The sequence below is a fragment of the Condylura cristata genome, unplaced genomic scaffold (assembly GCF_000260355.1).
Source record: "Condylura cristata isolate star-nosed mole 26May11 unplaced genomic scaffold, ConCri1.0 scaffold00031, whole genome shotgun sequence".
NCBI lineage: Eukaryota > Metazoa > Chordata > Mammalia > Eulipotyphla > Talpidae > Condylura > Condylura cristata.
Window position 1 is genome coordinate 1,305,428 of NW_004567132.1, and position 21,211 is coordinate 1,326,638.

Sequence of the window (21,211 nt, forward strand, 5' to 3'; positions counted from 1 at the left end):
CTGTCTTTAGTGAATCCTCTTACCCCCCACATCTCTGTCCTAAATCCCAGTTCTTGTTGCACAAATAAAAATAAATCTTTACAAAAACTGCTTTGAATAATATAAGCATATTTTAAAAAAAGGACTATGAACATCTGAAAGAGAAAAACAGTCTGGTCTCTAATGTTTACCAATGTGTGACAGACCTGGTTGGATGTAAGGATTGTTGTAGTGTATATACAACAAATGTTATTCCACTTTATGCTATAGTGAAATTATTTTAAATTAAAGGGAATTCTGTTTTACTCACTCATTTCTTCTTGTAGGGTTTCCTGTTTCTGTTTTTGAATTTTTATTTCTTGTTCCAAATCTTCTATTTTACTGTTTTTATTAGTTAATTTTTGATTTAGTTCTTTCACCAAACGTTCATAATCAGCTATTTCCATATTCATCAAGGTGGTTTGTTGGGCATCCTGCACATATTATAAATGAAAGACAAACATAACAGTGGATCAGTTAATTTCATTTGTAAAATTCCTTATATGGTGCCACAGGTACAAACATTCTAACTATGCTCTTCGGTAATATAGGAAGTTTATACAATAATGAAGAAACAAAAAATTATATACTTACTAGTTTATAACTTCATGAAATAAAAGTATTACAATGCAATCTTCTTAGTTTCATGAATTACATTGGTAGTTTCTACTTTTATGGGCTCTTATAAAATACTAATATTTTAAGGCCTTACAGCACCTTTCTTTGTAGTTTCATCTTTGAAAATGCAGAGAAAAATTAGCTGAAGTGTTATATAAATTTCAACACTGCCATTAATTAAATTTTTACTTGTTATACAACAATCATATGAAAGAAAAGTCTAGTAATTTTTGAGTCTACATCTTTCTGGATATATAGACACTCAGAGTAATGTTACATTTTCAATTTCGAGACAAGCTATTTATAAATGATTATTTGATTTCACAAATAATCTTTTTATTGGAAAATTCTTTTTTATGCTTACAGAAATACAACAATGTGATACTGACATCAGTTTTGAGTCTGGTATTTTACTTTACCTTCCTTACAAGCTCTAATTCTTGCATGGTTTTCTGAAGCTGTTTCTTTTCCTTTTGAAGTTGTTGCTGAAGTTCTTCAAATTCACTTACTGAAAGAGCATGCTCCTGAAATTAAAATAAACACCCACTCCAGCGAACTGCATTGAAAAAAATTATGTGTAAGGGGCTAACAAAAAAATCTGATATATTAAAATGCAAAGTTTAAAAAATTTCATTATTTAAAAAATATAAAAATATATACGCCCCACAATCAAAGTTTAAATTCTTAAATTCATAGCAGATGTACATTAGGAGTTAATGAATTCTGCTATATTCATAAGAATGATCATTAGCAAGTCTTTTCTTCACTTAAATATTTTGATGAAAAGCATCATGACATAATGGTAATTTACCCCACAAGTCGATTTTACCTTTATCTTCTGCTCTTTTTGAAGTTTTTCAGATTCCAATTCTTTGTCTGCCATTGCTTTGGCTCTCTGGACTTCTAAAATCTGTACTTCTAGTAACTTGGCATTAGACTGTAGTGTCTCAATACGAGCAAGGAGATCTTCATTATCAGATTTTAGTTTTTCATACTAGAATGATAAGTACTTCATGTAAACATACAGAAAATATATACAGAAGAGTAAGAATAAAATGGTACATTAAAATAAGAATGTTGGCATATATGAAAAGCAAATATTTCAAAATCAATTCCAGAGATGGCAACGCAAAATCAAGAATAAGTTTACACAGTCTCACTGTTGATATTAATTTGGTAAACACTTAAAGACAACAGGAACACTGGCGGAGGAAAAGGACAAAAAAAAAAAAAAGGAAATAAAAATAAATATCCTAGAGGAACTGAGATGAGAACAATAAATAAATATATCAGGATGGTTAAGTAGTTGTTTTGTCATATTTTTCTCCCAGTAGTGGGAAAAAGAAAGATAAATTCCATCTGACACCATCATTTTAGTTTCTCTGTGCAAAAAATACTGAAATCGAAAGATACTTATTACAATTTTCATGCCTGTATTTACTCAATTTAAAGTTACCTGAGTAGTTGAATTCTTTAATTGTATTGTAAGGTCTTCTATATAATGCTCAAAATTATTAGCACGTTCTTTTTCCACATCCAACTGTTCTGATTGCTTATCATATTCTAATAAGAGATTCTTCAATGAAAAACAAAAAAGATTTAACTTCAGGATATTATTATACATTCAAGAAGTCAAACTGTATCTGGAAATAACATTAAGTTTTATGAGTCCATACTAGAAACTTAACAGCATTTACCCAAATTCAATGTTTGAAATACTGATTGGCATTGCATTATAAAATATGTCTAATTCAGATGACTTTTAGTATCAGGAAGAATCCATTAGAGAGGAAGATTTTAAGTATAAAGAATACAGGGGAAAACTTACATAGAGCATTGTTAAGTTAAATATGTAGTCATCAGCAAAAAATAAAATTCTGAAATGTAAACATAACTTAAATACAGAAAATAAAGTTTAACCTGTTTATCTTTTTATTTTATACATATTTTGCATCATTCTTCATTCATTTTTGTACAATGTATGCTTTCTCCACATGAAATTCCCACCATCAAATCCATTGTGTCCATCTCCATAGTCCTATATACTTTTCCCAAACAGTTTCATCCTTTCCCCTCATTCCTCTGCAGAATGTCTCTGATTTATAGTTCTCTGTTGACTTTTATACTATATTTATTATAGTTACTTCCCCCCAACCCACATCCCTTATTTGGTTCCTCTACATCCCTCCTATAAGTGAAACCATCAATATTTTTCTTTTTATTTCTGGCTTTTTCCACTGAACATAATCCCTTCATGCTCCATCCATGTTGCTGTGAATGGCATGAGTTTGTCTTTTTTGATTTCTGAGTAATATTCCATTGTGTATCTATACCACATCTTGATCCAGTCACCTATTTTTTTATCCAAATGCCCAAAAATAACCTGTTAATCTTTTCAATCCATGTAGAGAATTCTGAGCAGGACAATAATTTCAGGTCTGGCCTGCTAAAAGGCAGAGGTTCTACTGGAAAAAGCTATTAAGACATTACAAAAGAAGTCTCTCATTCTATAGCAAAATGTTCAAGTTTTCTGAATAATCTAAAACTGAATTTTTTCTTTTGGTATTCTCAGCTGGCCCCTTAATTAAGAACAAAATGTCCAAACTGGCCTTTGTTCTATATAACTGCTCCTTTGGTTTTACTCCTCCCTGATCCCTTCTTCTTACTCCCCTGCCTACACTTTTGTGCTTCAGTTATGTGATCAGCTATCAATGGTTAGTTTTTCAGCTTGTCTTTGTCTGACCCTTGGTTACTTTATATTCCACATATTAGTGACACTATCTAGTATTTATCTCTTTCATTTAGCATTATCACAACATATTTATTAGTGACACCATCTGGTATTTATCCCTCTTATTTCACTTAGCATTATCACTTCGTTTCATCCATGTTGCTATAAATGGCATGAGTGTATAGTTTATGACTGATGAGCAGTATTTCAGCATGTAATACTGCTTATCTGTTTGGGGAGGACTTAAATTGTTTCCACAATTTAGGTATAGTAAATAGTCCCAGGAAAAAATATATAGGAGTGCAAGTTTCCTTTTAATTTAGTGCTGTTGAATTTCTAGAATAGAAACTTAGGAATGGAATTACTGGGTCATGAGGCAGATTGATTTTTAATTTTGTGAGGTACCACCACTGCTTTCCATAGGGCTGGGCCAATTTGCATTCCCATCAGCAAAAAGGAAGGACTGTTTCCTTTTTTCCATATCCACACCAGCACTTGTTTTTCCTAATCTTTTGATAAGGGTGTTCTCACAGGTTTGAGATGGTATCGCATTGATCTGCATTTCTCTAATTATTGAGTGATAGTGAACATTCTTTCATGTGTCTTCTGCCTGTCTTCAGAAGTGTCTTTTAGTTCTTTTGTCCAACATTTAAGAAATATTTTATTATAGGTGTGTGTGTGTATTTGTTTTTATATTATTATTTTGTACATTTTTTCCTATTGGATGTAGTCCCCGTGGACTTCCCACTATTAATTCACACATGTGCCATCACCATAGTCCCATGTGCTCTTCCAGCCTCAGTTTTGATCCTATTCCCCTCTCTATCCTGTAGAATATCTCTGGTTTATATCTGTTTGTTGATTTTCATTTTTACTTTATTAGAATTGCTTTCTTTGTCCACGTTTTAGTTGGGTTATTTTGTTTGTTTTTGTAGAGTTTTATGAATTCTTTGTATAACTGATGTAATTCCTTTGTCAAATGCATATTCTGCAAATATATTCTCCCACTCAGTATGGTATCTTTTCGTTCTAGTTATGATTTCTTTCTCTGTACAGAAGCTTTTTAATTTAACAAAGTCCCATCTGCTTATCTCTTGTTTTCCTTGCTGCTCGGGACAAATCCCTAAAGGCATCACTGAAGTTTATTTGCTTGAGTTTTCTTCTATGTAATTTATCGCTAAATATTTTACATAATTTAGCTTAATAATAATTAAGCTAATTATTGGCTTAATAATTTGGCTTAATATTTTACATCCAGGTCTCTGGTTTACTTTTTGTTGACTTTGGTCTATATTTTGACATTGTGGTCTAGTTTCATTCTTTTCCATACAGTTGTCCAGATTTCCCAACACCACTATAAAGAGTATATCCTTCCAGCAGATGTTTTTAGTTCTTTCGTCATAGATTAACGCTCCAAATATGAGTGGGTTTATTTTTGGACTTTCAATTTCAATACACTGGTCTGTGTGTGTCTTTAATTTCCAGAATCAAGTTGCTTTAATTACCAGGGGTTTATAATGTAACTTCTAGTCTGGAAATGTTGTATCTCCATTCTCTTTCTTCTTTGTAATACTGTTTTAGTTATTTGGGTCTTTTGTAATACTGTTTTAGTTATTTGGGTCTTTTCAGTAGTATTTACTACAGTTGTTGATTTCTTGGGGGACAGCATTGAATCTGTACATTGCTTTGAGTGGAATAGCCATTTTCATAATGCTGATTATTCCAAACCATGTGCAGTGAATATTTTTCTATTTCTTTATCTTTTATTTCTTTCAACAACACAAACAAGAGTTCAGATGTTAGCCAGAGGTGGTGAGAGACAGAGGGGGTTGAACAGGTGGACTGACTGAGACACACTGCTGAGGGGAGCAGTGGGAGAGACAGGGGAAGTCTGCTTTGCCATGATCACTTCTTTGGCTGGGGAGTGAACTTGTGCTGCAGTGGCTGCAGATAGCTTCATAGTGCTCAGACTTCACCCTTTGTGCCATCAGGAAGGCTCTATTTCTCTCCTATATCTTCAGGAGAGTTTGCAGGATGAGTATCCTTGGCTGGCAGTTTTTCTCTTAAGTTTTTGGAAAATGCCATTCCATTGTCTTCTCACTTGTAGTATTTCTTCAGAGAAATCTAATGTTAGCCTAACTGAGGTTAATTTTAGGTTACCCACTTTCCCCCCCCGCCAGCTTCAATATTTTTTTTGGTCATGAACTCATAGTAATTCCACTACTACACATCTTGGTGTTGACCTATTAGCTAGGTATGCTGGGGTTCTTTATCTTCCTAGATTTGTACATTTGTACATTTATTTGTACATTTATTCTCTTCTCTAGGTTTGGGAAATTTTCCTCCATTATTTAAGTACATTTTCTGTTCTTTCTTTCTTCATCCTGATATTTCTATTATTTTGTTTTTTAAAGATATATTTATTTATGTATACAGAACTGGGGTACAGGCCAGAGGTACGGGAGTGAGAGGATTCACCAGAGACAGAGTGGAGAGCAGAAGAAGCAGATATACTGAAATATATTGCTGAGGGGTGCAGTGGGCAGAGCAGGAAAGGTCTGTTGCACCATATGGGTTGGCTCCCTGGATGGGGACTGAACTTATACTGCAGTGGCTGCAGTAGCTTCATAATGCTGTGCTGTAATCCCTAAGGAGGGCCCTCTTTAACTTTTTAAAAAGATTTTTTATGCATACAGAACTGGGGTACAGGCCAGAAGTACAGGAATGGTGAGAGGATTCACCAGAGACAGTGGGGAGCAGAACAGGCAGATCGACGAAGTACACGGCTGAAGGGAGCAGTGGGCGAGTCAGGAAAGGTCTGTTGCGCCATGTTGATCACCTCCAGGGTGGGGACTGAACTCATGCTGAAGTGGCTTTAGCTTCTTAGTGCTGTGATTTAACCTGCTGCGCCACCATGGAGGGCCCACCTCTTTAATTTTTTAATTTCAGTTCTGTTTCCTTCTCCACCTAGGTTGTTTATATACTTGCATCTTTAATTATGCTGACTTGTTTATCCATTTCATCTATTCTGTGACTTTCTCCTGAATTTTTACCTCCTGTATTTTTCTTCTTACATCCTGAAACTTCACTTTTATCTTATTTGGAACTTCATTTCTGATTCCAGTTCCTTGATTTTATTTCTAAGGACATACATTTGCCTGAGTTTTCTTCCATTTCCTTGAATTTATCATTGCCATACTAAACTCTGAATCTGATAGGAAGAACACAGATTCCATGTCTATGACTTGGGGTTCTTGGAGATTTTCTCTCTCTGTATGTTGTACTATTCCCTTGAAGGAGTCATACTGTTTTTTTGTTGAGCTTTTCCTTCTGACCATTATTGGCTTTGGAACCTTGTTGCTGTTAGGTGGGCTTTCCTCTGGGTGTAGCTCTTCTACTCTTGCCAGGGGTCTCACCTATGTGGGGGAGCTGGTGGGGGATCTCAAGTGGGCTAAGAAGGCTTCTGGCCCCTCTGGCTCCTTCTATGACATGGGCCCAAGGTGTCATCAGACTGTGTGGTAACTAGTGGTGATCTTGTGGGAAGTAAAAAGGCTCTGTGGGTCCAGGCGGGGTCCAGCAGATTATGAGGTATCTGCTGGTCCAGGATGGTGTTGTCTGGGTCTTACGCCAGGTTACACATGCTCTACTCTTCTGGGTAGGGGCTAGTGGTGTCTCCCAAAATCTGGCACCCTTTACAACCTAACTACAGAGTCTCCACAGTCTGGGTGGTCACTGTTGGGGTTTCACAAAAAGTTCCAAATCCTCTGCTAGTGCATTTGAGCATGCACAGGGTCTTGAGAAAGGTCACTGAGCCACTGCTGACATAGGCAAGGTTAAGAGAGTTATTGTGGAAGGTCTTGAGGTATCTGGATGCTCTAGCACCCTTTCCGATACAGGTGCAGGACCTCACAGATCTGGTGAAGCACTGGTGGGGTCTTGCAGAAGGTTGTAAGGCCTTTGCTGGTCTGAGAGGGGTTTGGTAAGGTCTCTTTCAAACAGTTTAAATGTATAGTCTAGTTGATGAAAAAATAGATCTGGAATCAGACTGTCTGAATCTAATACTGGCTATAATGTATAATTTTTTATGTGATCATAAGTCCCTCAACCTCAGACTTTCCATTCGTAGATTGGAAATGTTAAGTAATATACTTTTTGGGACTGTGTGAGAATTTAATTTGAAAAGATATATGAAGTACTTGGAAGAGAGCCTACCTACCCTATAACTTTATTATGCAAAACTATGAGTTTTATTAATTCCTATGTCTTATTTTTGCATCAGATCAATACCGTATTATTGTAGTTTTTTTTAACAAGCTTTTACTTGGATGTCTGCTAGAAGATGTCACTTTTCTCTTTTTACTTTGAAAATATTAGCTATATTTACCAGCTTATAAGCGTCAGACCATCCCACACAAAATTACCTACAATTTTTAGTGAAATGATTTTAGAACATATAGACCAAATCAAAGACTAGTATTTAAAATATTTAGTTACTGTACACAGTTTTCTTAATTTTCTTATGAAAGCTTTTCCTAAAATTTTTTAGCCACTGTAGGAATTTCTTTGTGCCATCACATGCCAATTGATTATTGTTCATACACTTCTCTGATTGCCGTAAGAATTTAAATATTATGAAGACAGAAACTTAGTCTATGTGGTTGATAATCTTTCCAGTAACTGCTAATACTCAATGTAATGGTACAAATATTTGCTGAATGAATATGTAAAGAAAAGTTATAATTTTTACCTTGCATTCATAAAGTTTGTTGTATTCTCTTAACTCTTGTAGTTTTTATAGTAGATTCTTAGTGCTAGCCAAAGGAAATCTTCACATTCTTGTTAGCTATGTTTTTCACTTAACCAGAATATTAAATATAGTAATTAATCATTTTTTGATCATCAATTTCATCAGAAAATAAGAATTAAAATCTTAAAAATTAATAGCTTGAAAGCATATTTAAGCTGAAATACATAAAAAGTTGATAAAAGGAAGACCACATTAATTTAAAGATAGATTTACTAAGAAACATAAGGTGACTGTTATAGAAGCTTTTTATTTTTTTATACATATATTTTTTCACTCAGAAGTTAGATATAATTTGTTATTAAAATAACTATTCTTACCTTATAGGTTTCTGCTCCTTGAATGAGATCTCTCATGGAAATAACCAACTGATCTTTTTCTGATCGTACAGATTCAAGTTCTTCCCGTAGAGTCTGGGACTTTTTAAAATATACAACAAAGCATTTTTAATAGACAGAAATAGTCCCTGGTTTTCTAAAATGTAAGTTCCTTGAATCATAATTTTTAAGTCACCTTACCTCTTTTCTGCTAGAATCTAGTTCTTTCTTTGCCTTTACTGCAACCAGCTTTATCTTATTTATCTTCTCTTCTTTCTCCTTAGATTCCTTTTCCAGATATCCTTAAAATATAAAATGGAAGACTTATAGAGAGACATTACTAAGATGGCTATAGAGATTCCCTGGCTCGTTGCTTTACTACTGAGGGAGCCTATATAAAGAGAGTTCTATGGCTCGAGTGAAACCACAACACTCCATGAACATCAGACCAAAACACACTAAACAGAGAAGACAGAGAAAAGTTATCCTTCACTGAAGAGATGACAGGTGGAGAAAAATGCCTAAAGGTGTAGTTAAAGTGGGGACAGAGATAGGTAGGCTAAACCAGGAGCCCTATGGAAAAGAAAAGTAATACAGTGTGGTAGCAGACATATAAGCAAGGGAAACCTGAAAAGGAATTGGAGTTTTTCAGCTCAGGCTTGGTTCCTGATAAGGAAAGTGCAATACTCCTTCTCCACCTGTCTTCTATCAGTCTGGCAATTAAATTGAGGGATTATGGACACATTACTTAACACCTGTAAGTATTTGTTTCATTTTTAAATGAGAGTAACAGTGACTCCATTATGTTTCTATGAGGAATAAACAAAAAATAAAATCCCAACTCTTCTGTATGTCATACAAAAGCTTTAATGACTGGCGCCTTGCCTTTCCAGGGCCTTCCTAGTATGCTTCTTGATGTCACATATTAACATACAAGCTCTTGATGTTCCCTACTGCTGGAATACCTTTTGTGTTAAAATACTCTTTAAGATGCAAAGAAAGAGCCTATCTTTCTTTCTGATGTTTTTCAAAACAAGGTAGTCATGTCTTCCTGGACTGTCTACAATGTGTATTGTTGTCCACTCTTGAACTACTGCAATAACATTACTTCTGACAGTGATCTTGGAAGACCTAGCCGGTATCTTAATCATCTTTCATTACTAGTGCCAGATATCAGAGCATTCCAATAAAGTTTGCTAAAGTAAGTAAAAATCCAAAAACTATCATGGAGCCATTTATAAATGGATTGTATCGCTGCCTGGATAAAACAACAGAAAATGAGTTTTGAGAGGGGCAAGAAAGGAGTCATTAGGAAGACCCCTAATTTTTTTCAACTCAATATTTAGTTACTATATTTTCCAATATATTCTAAAACTAAAAAGAACCTGTGTAATTGTGACAACATATGCAAAATCATAGCTACCTATTTTTTCTTCCAGCTCTTTTACTGAAGAAGGCTGATCATTTTCTACAGTTGACTTCTCTATGGACTCCTAGATTTCACAGAAAAAACAAAAACAGAATCACTTCACTTCCCTTGAACACATCATCTTAAGCACAAGAAAATTCTCAAAGAGCATCATACAAAAAACACTTTGGTGAAGTCTTTCCCCTTTACACCCACACTAGAGCAGGTAATACTGCCCTTTATCATGCACATAGAATTTATCATAAAAAAGTAATATCCAAGGGCCCTCCCTGGTGGCGCAGCAGGTTAAAGCACTGCACTAAGCAGCTTAAGTCACTTGCGCATGAGTTCGATTCCCGCCTGCCCCGGAGGTGACCACATGGCGTGGCAGACCTCTCCTGACCAGCCTGCTGCTCCCCTCAGCAGTGTACTTCGTAGATCTGCCTGTTTTGCTCCCCACTCCATCTCTGGTGAATCCTCTCACCCTCCACAACTCTGGCCTGTACCCCAGTTCTGTATGAATAAATAAATAAATCTTAAAAAAAAGTAATATCCAAGGCCAAAATGAACAACATATCAAATAGGGAAAATACTGTTTAATTATATTCATTTTTATAGAAAATTCTAAAGTAGTGGATTAAATACTTCCATAGCCTTTTTTTTTTTTTTTTGCTCAATGTTCTTTTAAAAAGGTGGTAGGTATCTCACACAAGAATGAAATTCAAAATGTTTCATGTTTAGTTGGTGACTAGTTATATAATTTTGGTGAACACATTTAACTCCTGAAAATTTAACCCCTAAAAATGTAAGATTCTAAAATGATCTAAAATCAAATGATTATTGTGATAAACAGGATATATAACTATTTAGTCTAATCTTTAGTAATTTGCATTTGAGATTATATGCTAAAAATTAGTTTTTATTTCAATATGCAAAAATGTTAATGTATATATTTTTGAAACTATGACTAGAATTAAAATTTTAAATTCATGAAACTAACAGTACCTTTAATGATATTAACTCTGCTCTCATATCTTGTAGTTCAGATTCCTTTTGTTCTAGTAATTGCTTTAAGTTCTCATATTCTTTTCTAAAAGATTTTTCATTTTCATTATTTATTTCATTCTTGCTACATGATTGCTGTGTTATTTCTTCAAGTTGAATTAAAAGATTCTTATTTTCAAGTCTTGTTTTTTCATTAGTATTTTTCATTTCTAGAAGATCAGACTGCAGAGCTGCTTTTTCTGACAGGGTTTCTTCTAATTCTTTCCTTAACTGAATTTTTTCTTGCTCACAGTCTCTTAGTAAAGACCTAAGGTCCTCACAATGAACTACATTCTCTTCTTGTAGGCACCTTACATCATTTTCTAACTCTTGTATCCTTTCCTCATATTGTACAGTCAGATTGAGTTTTTCTTCTTGCATTTTAGCTAGAGATTCACCTACAGCTTGTATGATATCTGCAACATTTTGTTCTTCATTTTCTTCTGAAACCTTTGACTCCATTTGTTTAAGAAAGCCATACAAATGAGTTTTGACAAATAATTTCTGAACTTGTTCATTTTCAAGTAATTTACTTAAATTATTTCGCTCTTCAGTGGTTAACTCAAGTTTCTTTTCTAATTCAGAAATTTGTTCCTTAAGCCCACCATCTTCTTTTTGTGATAGAACTTCTAAATCCCTACTCATTTGGTTCTTTTCTGAATTTAGTCTATTATTTTCCTCATAAAGAGATTTCATTTCAGAGGACAATGATTCCTGGTCTTCATAGAGAGTTTTCAATTGGTCCATTAGCTTTTCTAACTTTTGGTTATTTTGATCTTTTTCTTTTAAAGTTTCTTCTAGTCTCCCCTTTAATTCATCTACCTTTTGTTCTAGTTCACAGTTATATTTGGTGGTTTGTTCCATTTTCTCCTTAAGTTCTACAATCAATATTTCTTCCTTTTCATGTATTTTATGGAGATTATCCATTTCTTCATGAGAGCTTTTAATTTTACTTATGAAACCATCCTTTTCTTCAGTAAGTGAACTTATCTTGGCTTCAAGTTCTTGTAATATGGTATCTCTCTGGCTGAGGCTAACTAAACACACTTCATTCTTTTCCTGAAGGTCTTTTATGGTATTTTCAAGTTCTGGTACAAATTCTTGTTGCGATAATAACTTCTCATTTTCTCTCTGGAGACGATTGACAGTTTCAACAAGAGCATCTTTTTCATTAAAAGCAGTTCTGAGCTTTTGTTGAAGTTCATTAACATCAGATGCTTGCTGTTGTTTCATTGATTCAAACTCTTGACTTATTTTTCCAGCAGATTCCCCCAGTTCTGCTTGTAATATTTCCATGACCTCTCGTAAACTCTCATAATTTAAAATAGCCTCTTGTTTTTCTTGCTGTAGTCTTTCACATTGCTCCTTAAGACCTTGTATTTCAAACATTAATGCTAATTTTTCTTTCTCTGAACCTGACATAAATGCCTCATTTAGTTCTGATATTTCTTTTTGATGTGCTTCCTTAAGACTTTGTACTTCTTTGTTATGTTGTTCTACTGTATAGCATAATTGTTTATTTGATTCCTCTAGCTCAGATTTTAATTTTTCGATTGCACAGCTCTGTTCTTCTTTAACTAGTAATAATTCATTAATTTTAAATTCCAAGTCTTCCCTTTCATGAAAATACTCGTCCTTTATATTGTGGGCATCAATTTCAAGTTTTAACTTAAGATTATTCATGTAAGTTAGCTCATCTTTTAAAATACTATGTTGAGATTCCAACTCTTTTAAGGTATCTTCTAAGTGTCTGACTTTTTCATTTACTACTTCTTCTACAAAAGTATCTTCTTGTAAGAGCAAAGAATGCTGCTGATTTTCTTGGTTTATATCTGAGGCTTGTCCTAAGTTTTCTAATTCATTTTCACATGTTTTCTCACTTGTCTCACATGGTTTAACTAAGTTCTCCTTCAGTTTGTCTACATTATTTACTTCTACTTCATGTTCTTTAGTTGCTTCAATTTGGCACATCAATTCTTTTACTTCTTCTTGGTGTGTAGCTTTCAATTGTAAAAGTTCTTCTTGTAAATTGTTAATATCTTTTTGGTAATGCTGTGAATTTTCCTTAATGACTTCTTGAAGATAAGTAATTTCTTGCTCCTTTTCATTTATGGTGGCATCAAAATGCTTTTGCATACATAATATTTGCTCCTTAAAGGCTGGCCTAATTTCCTGAATCTCTTTTTGTAGTTTTTCAACATTATCTTCAGAGTCACCAAGAAATTTAAGTTGTTTGGAAAGCTCTAATTCCCTTTTTGTTGCTTCTTCTAATTCCTTTTGCAAACTAGCTTTATCTTCACTATGTCTGAAATGTACTGCCACTATTTCGTTTTTCAAATCTTCTATTTCTTTCACATAATTTCTCTGTGATTGTTCCAACTCCTTGTGCAAATCTTCTATCTTAGTTACAGAATCCTATTGTAAAAAAGACATAAAGAAAAATTTAAGACAAAAATAAAATTTTTATCTTATCTCAGGAAAGTATCAGCCACAGACTCACTGGATAGAAAAAGGAAATGATCAGAACTGTAGTTAGAAAAATCTGATACTAAGATTCCAAGAATTCTGCTAAGGTTTTGACTATCTCACAAAATATTCATACTACTAATATGCCTTTCAAAATAATAATTAAAAGCTTGAAAGTCTGTGAGTTTTCTTTTTTAAAAAAGGTAATAAGCTTTATAAGTTGTATTAAGTCACAAAGTAGTAATAAATATTTATTCAATAAATTACTAAGACACTTTCTGGAGAAATACTAACCCAATACCAACAGGCAACTGAATATCCTATAAGTAAACAGATAGGGTATTTTGAGTAAGTTTGAGGATCAATAATCATCTTAAATAAGCATATATATTTTCATAAGTAAGTTTTCCCCCACTTTTATAAAAGGGTTTATAGTAATAAAAAGATTAAATAAATAAGTAAACTACAGCATGACATCTTGTTTGTCATCTGCTAAAATCAGATCAGATGCTTTTTAAAGTTTTAGCTTTAAAATACATAACTAGATTATAAAAGTCAATAATAATAATAAAAAAACTTAAAAGTTGCTTTACCTCAACTTCTTGCTTTATCTTAATGTTTTCCTTTTTCAGAGAAAGACACTGTTGCTCAGTCTCTGCTTTTTCCAGAAGAATAGCATCTATACGTTCAGTCAGTGCCTGTTTTGGAACAGGATGGTTTGTGTGCTCAAAGTTAAAAATGATTAATTAACTAATCCATGTGCATAGTTACAGCCTCACTTTTTCCAAATGATGCTAAAGAGAGAATACCAGACTGGGAATACCAGAGAGAAATGGGGAAAAGACAATGAAATATGATCAATTTCAACACACTAAAAAACAAAAAGCTGAAAGTGAGTAAGAGGAAAAAAGCTATATACCAAAGTTCTGTACAGGGAAATATATAGAAGAAACTTGAAAATACTCTCTGTAAATGACTTAGGAATTGGAAACGCCAGATATTGCTAAGGGATATGTGTGATTCAAAAATAGGGGACTAATGAACAATCTGAATGAATAGCTAGATTGTAAAAATAAATATGAGAAAAGTTTATTCTTTGCAGATATTAAACAGAAGTGGGAGTAAAACAAATGGATCGAAAAACCAACAAGCCAAAAGTCAGTTTTCTGATAAAAGCTGACAAAATAGGTAATCTCTAGCTAGACGGATTACAGAAGACAGGGGTAACAAAAGTATAAATCAAAATAAAACATTATCTTGGTACATATAAGGTAGAGAATAAACAAAGAGAATATTATGCAAGTACTTAGCACTGACATTTAAAAATGATATGAAATGGATCAAAATGTCCAGAAAAGAATAGATAAATTAATTCAAGGAAAAATAGCAAAGGACAATTACTACTATAATTACAAATCAAAGTAGGGATGAAGGGAAAGAGCATGGAGGGATCCACCCACTGGTGTGAATGCTCTGGCGGGCAGATGGCTAGCCTGTGTCTGTGGTACCAGTAGCCCTCCTCTCTGGGGTTTCAGACCCTAGGCAGCTCTAAGGTCTACACACTTGTCAGTGTGTTTCATGAGGCTGGAAGTAATGAGGAAGGTATTAGAACTGTCCTTTTTGCCAATGCTTTTTTAAATGATCATTTGGCTTAAAGGAGTTAAATTCAGGAGACAGGACCAAGACGGTTTCATTAGTACCCAGACTTGATCCTGAGAGAAAAATCTAAATATTAGTCTACTACATCTGTGACATGGGCAAAATCAGAACAACTCTTGGACATCAGAGACCAGCATGGACCACAAAAGAAGGAACACTGAGAAGAATCATGCTTCATTAAACGAGAGAGAGGTGGGTGCCTGGCAGCTGTGGCACAGGGCAAGAGGCAGTCATACAAAACAGTACTGCTTGGCCAGCAGACCTAGAGAAGGGAGAACTGAGCACTGAGCAGACAAACACAATGGACTGAAAGGAGGTATATGTAGAGGAACTAGGGTAGGCTAGTAAGCCAGGACCCAATGAAAAAACAAGAACAGTAAACTTGGATGTGTTCTCCCTACCTCACTATTTCTGACCTGTACAGAGTTTGTGAAGAACAACATCTACATATGGATTTAGGTCTGGACCCCAGAAGGGAGGGATACTGACAATGCCACAAATACAAGCAAGTTCCCCAACATTTTTTAACCACAGTTAGAAGGTGTAGGATCAGAATGCCGAATGATGAACATATGGACACCTGGAAAAGCTAAACACATAAGTCATATAAAGCTGAAAAAGATAAACAAATAACAACAAAAACCCAAACCTTCCACAGTGCCACCTGCTGGTAAAGAAGAAGTACTACAAGTCTCTAAATTAGTGCTGAAGATACTCAAATGAACATAGGGAAGGCTACAGCAGCAAAATAGGCAAACAGAAAAATACAACCCAGGGCACCTAGAGACCTCAAAAGTCTGTGCAACCACAAGAAGACAACACTTCAAAATCTAATCACAAAGACATGGATATTATCTTCCTATCAGGTATACTGTTCAAAATTGCCATGATAAATTCAAAGAACTGGAAGAAAAGTCAGAAAAACAAATAAAAGACCTGAGAAGTTAATGAAAGTAGATGACTGATACACCTTTATGTTTCTTGTGTCAAGAAAATAAGTATAATAAGGAGATTTTTCACTTTGTTGTATTATTCTTTTTTCTGATTTAAAATGCTTGTGCCCCATAAGGCTCAAAACAATGCTTTGGGTGAAAATGCTGCTTCTGACTGAAAACTAGGTTTGTCTCTGAAAGTTTAATGCTTAGATGAAAGACAATATTTTATGTTACTTATCTCAAGACATGCAAGATGTAAAAAGATCAAAAGATAAAAAATTCTGGGGAAAGTGATGGGAACAGAATAAAGGAAAGATCAAATCAGTGCTCTTGAAGATGGTAATTTACAAAGTACCCAATAACAAAAGGAATACGAAAGGGGGGAAACTGAAGAAACAATTCAAGGCTCATGTGATTCCATTAGGAATGACAACGTAAAAGTAATGGGCATTCAAAAGGGAAGAGAAGGAAACAGAATGAATTCAAAGAAATAACAGAAAATAGAATAACAGAAGTTTCCAAACATGGGGAAAGAACTAAATATACAAGTGTGTGAAGATAAAAAAGATAATCTATAAAGGTAGCTCCATCAGGCATTCAACAGACTTCCTTAAGAAAACCTACAAACCAGGAAAGAATAGAATGACACACTTAATACTTGATAAAAACTGTTAGCCAAGAACACCATATATTTGAAAGACAATCCTTTAGATACTAGAAGAAAAATGAAAACCTCCTGTGACAAACAGAAGCTGAAGAGGTTTGGAAACACTAGACTGTCCTATGAGAAATTCCAAAAGCAGCTTTTCTATCTAAATCAAAGAAAAAATAGGAAGCCTCCCTGGTGGTGTTGAGGGGTTAAGTTGAAAAACAATGAAGCTATCTGCAGTCACTGCAGCATGAGTTTGATCCCCAGCCAGGGAGGTGACCCACATGGTGCAGCAGATCTCTCTCACCTTGCCCGCTGCTCCCCTCAGCAATGTATTTCAATCAATCTGCCTGTTCTGTTCCCCATTCTGTTTCTGGTGAATCCTCTTACTCACCGTACCTCTGGCCTGTACCCCAGCTCTTGTATGTATAAATAAATTTTTTTAAAAAAGTAAATAATCCACAAAAATTTGAACAAAGAAGTAGAGCCAGAAAACTAAAGAAAAGTAGCAAAATATGATTAATCATCTGAAGTGTATATGGACTAAACTTGCCAAACAAAAGACAGAGCTTTTGGTTAGATAAGAACACAAAATGTAACTTTCTGCTGTCTTCATGAGACCCATATGTGAATAACAAAAATAAACGTCAGCTCAAAAAAAGTGATTAGAAATCAATCAGAGATTAAAGACTGGATTGTTAAGAACTAAAACCATAAAATGTATAGAATCGTAAGAAGAAATCGGTAAAACACCCCACCAAGCCGGTTTCAATGATATATTTGAGGGACTCAACTTCTGTGCTCAGGGAAACAAAGCCAAAGTAATAAGGTGGATCTGTATCGAACTAAAATGCTAAAAAACTATCATTAAAACAAAAAGCATCCTACCAAATGGTTTAAAATGTGTACATCATACATCTGGCAAGGAGCTATAAAATCTACAAAGAATTCTTAACTCAACAATAAAAAACCCAATCAGTCAAAAAGTGGCCAAGAGCTAAGCAGACACTTTTTGAAGGACAATATAAATGGCAAACAGACACATGGAAAAATGCTCATCAGCACTTATAAGGGAAGTACAAATCAAAAGCACAATAAGATACCAGAAAGAGACCTTGATAGCAAAGGTGTGAAAAAGGCTTTCTGACAGTATCAGTGGCAATGTAGAATGGTCTAATCCCTGTGGCAATCCCCAAGTATATGGGATTCTGAAACATAAAAATAGATGTTCCATATTGAACTTCTGTATAAGAGCACAGAAACACTAATTCAAAGGGACACATGTACTTACATGTCCACTGAAGCATATTTAATAGCAATATTATTCCAGTCATAAACTGAGTCCCCAAACATGTCATGGACTATAAGCACCTGTTTTCTCCTATGTACTTTATGGTTTCAGGTCTTACATCCAAGTTATTAAGCTATTTTTAATAAAATATTGTGGCTGATGTGAGATAGCGGCATAGTTCACTCTATTCTCCCAATGCCAGTTTTCCCAATACTATTTATAGAAGAGATACCTCTTACTCTGTTGTATGTTCTTAGCTCCTTTGTTTTAAGTAGGAATTTCCTAAGATCAAGTGATCTCACTTCTGGATGTTTACCCAAAGCCCACTAATTTGAACAGATATGCATGTCTCTGTTTACTGCAGCAAATATTTATATCCTTTTTATAATAACTGGGAACTACTTAAGTGCCTATCAATTGACAAATGGACTAAGAAGTGATATGCTCACAAAAAAATACAGTTCAGCTATTGAAAAAAGATTAAATACTGTCATTTGCAGCAATAGAGAAGCTATTATTTAGTTTAAACAAGCCAGAGCGCAACAAACACTGAATGTTTTCACTTACACTTGGTGTAAGGAAAACAAACATGAACTAAAAAAAAGTTTTTTTTGGAGTATTAAAAAAAAGAATCAAGCTTGGGGGGTCTAAAATTGTTCCGCAAAGAAAATAGAAGTTTTATAGCTGATTTGTATCAAATTTTCAATGAACAGATTATCCCAGTTAAAAATGAGCCTGTCCAGGGCCATCCCTGGTGGTGCAAGAGTTTTAAAGCACAGCACTATGAAGGTAGATGCAGCCACTTTGCCAAGAGTTCAATCCCCTGCCAGGGAGATTACACACATGATTCAGCAGACCTCGCCTGTCTCACCTGCTGCTTTGTCAATCTGCCTGTTCTGCTCCCCACTCTGTTTCTGGTGAATTCTCTCACAGCCCCTGCACCTATGGCCTGTACCCCAGGTTCTGTATACATAAATAAATAAATCTAAAAAAAAAAAAAATGAGCCTGTCCAGATAAATTTAAAAAAGCATAAATATCTAAGTTATTTTACAAAATTGGTATAACTTGATCCCAAGTTATACAGACAGAAAATTCAGCCTCATATTACCATAAATTCAGATAAAGTTAATCCTAAAATGTTAAAATCTCAAACATCAGTTTACAATCATACTAGCTATCACTACATCTGAACTTCTGTGAAATAATAAACTGTTGTTCAAGAAAATAAAACAGCTGTAGAAAAATTTAGAATGCTGGGCCCTTCCTGGTGGCGCAACAAGTTAAAGCACAGCACTACGTAGGTAGCCAAAACTGCTTCAGCACGAGTTTGACTCAGGGCCAGGAAGGTGACCCCCATGGCTTGGCAGACATCCCCTGCTGCTCCCCTCAGCAGTGTACTGTCAACTTCCCTGTTCTGCTCCCCACTCTGTCTCTGGTGAATCCTCTCACTGACCCTGAACCTCTGGCCTGTATCTTAATTTTGTATGAATAAGTAACTAAAAAAAAATTTCAGAATGCTATAATCAAGTTATAGTTATTATTTAAGCATGAGAGTAAATACAGTCATTTTAAAATATAAGACATGAAAATTTCTTCTCATGAATCCATCCTTAGAAAGCTGCAGAAGGATATGTGCTCCGAAAATGAGGTTAACCAAGAAAATGAGTGAAGACATAGCAAATTTGAGGATGTGGTAAGGAGGTAATATATACACATGATAAAGGCAAAAGGCATTTCTATATCCCAGAAAACTGTACAGCAGATGTAGAGAACAATTTAAGCAATTAGGTCAGCATTTCCTGGCAAGTATTCAGGAAAAAATATAAAAGATTTGAACTGTCTGACCATTTGGAAAGCAGGATTCATTGTGAAATATAGCTATTCATTTGCTCATAGGAAGCTAACAGGTTAACAGCTAAAATGAATTAATCAAGAAATAACAAAACAAGTATATTTATTTAGAAATACAGATATAATTTCCATAAGTTATTTGTTGTATTGAACTACTTAGCTGTTAGTTCTATCTCTAAGTCATATGCCCATACTACCTTAAACTATTTTAGTGCTAAAATGATATATTTTTTACGCTATATAGGGCAATGCAGTGTAAATTTATGACTGGCAAATAACTGGGAAAGCCTTGTTTATTAATGTTAAGAGATAAGCCATTAACTGAAGAGCTATATAAAACTTTAAAGATTAGAGACACAGTTGTTACTTTTTAAGAGAGTCAAATCTCAGTCCAGCAAAAATAAAACAAGAGATATGTACTAAAAATTCTAGTATAATAAAATCCACCTTTCATTTTCATCTTGCAAAGAAGCACATATATTCATAGTAATACCATATACCTCAAATTTTGACATGGGAAATTTTGGCTTTTATTTTTAATTTTTTAAATTAAAAAATGTTAGTCTTGCAGTAGCTTGAGATGTATGGCAATGAGCTAGAATATGACAAGGAATCTCACTAAAACCTGTAAGAAGTAATAAACTCTTAAAATTATATAAAGAACAGAACATTCTGTATTCAAAATCATGTCTTTCACAATGAAGAAATAAAACTTTTAGTTTTCCAGTAGTACAAAATTTGATTTTTATTAAAATATTATAGGATACTTAGAGTGATTAAATAATTAACTCATATATCTTTAATCACTACCCAAAATAATTTCCTCATTAGCCTGAGAAGATCTTTGGAAACCCAAGATTTCATTCTCTTTAATTCTATCAAACCTGTACTTTCTGAGGCTTGAGTGGTAAGGAAAAGTTCAATATTAACTTAAAAACCTAAAAGGTAAAGATGCATAAAGAAATTTTTAAAATTTCATCTGTAGGGTTTTTTTTGACAGTATAGGAGAATAAGGGAAAGGTGATAAGCAGGAAATATGAGGCAAATATTTAGATATTTTAAGGAATAAGAGTTATCTAAAACAAAATCAAAGAAGAATCTCTGTGAGAAAATAACCTCACATATAAAAACCTTTCAGTGTTGTGGCATAAATCCCCCCCTAAAAAATATATGATGACAATGAATAATTACTGAGCACTTATGTGACAGACAACAGTTCCAAGTGCTATAACTGTATTACCTCATAAAATTCACAACAACCGCATAGAAAGTATGTATTATTGTTAGGTGAGCTCCTCAGTTGTGTAGTGCTCACAAGTTGGGAGTCACCTAATGAGAAAGTAAGATAATATACAAAGAATAGCAAGATTCAAATTACAAATGGGCATAATATGCAAGAAAAGAATTATAGCAGAGGTT

At 34.2% G+C, this 21,211-nt stretch overlaps 1 protein-coding gene across 2 annotated transcripts in view; it reads right to left on the reverse strand.

Annotated features, from left to right (window-relative positions):
- GCC2 (GRIP and coiled-coil domain containing 2) overlaps positions 1 to 21,211 on the reverse strand; it is a 51,858-nt gene that overhangs the window by 26,258 nt on the left and 4,389 nt on the right. For both annotated transcript variants that reach the window (XM_004691391.2, XM_012731554.1), the window contains 9 exons: positions 14,000 to 14,104; positions 10,902 to 13,355; positions 9,912 to 9,981; positions 8,690 to 8,790; positions 8,492 to 8,590; positions 2,093 to 2,212; positions 1,466 to 1,630; positions 1,056 to 1,160; positions 290 to 452 (listed from right to left, as the gene is read on the reverse strand). In XM_004691391.2, the coding sequence (XP_004691448.2) occupies positions 290 to 452; positions 1,056 to 1,160; positions 1,466 to 1,630; positions 2,093 to 2,212; positions 8,492 to 8,590; positions 8,690 to 8,790; positions 9,912 to 9,981; positions 10,902 to 13,355; positions 14,000 to 14,104 (3,382 nt within the window). The remainder of the gene's footprint in view (positions 1 to 289; positions 453 to 1,055; positions 1,161 to 1,465; positions 1,631 to 2,092; positions 2,213 to 8,491; positions 8,591 to 8,689; positions 8,791 to 9,911; positions 9,982 to 10,901; positions 13,356 to 13,999; positions 14,105 to 21,211) is intronic.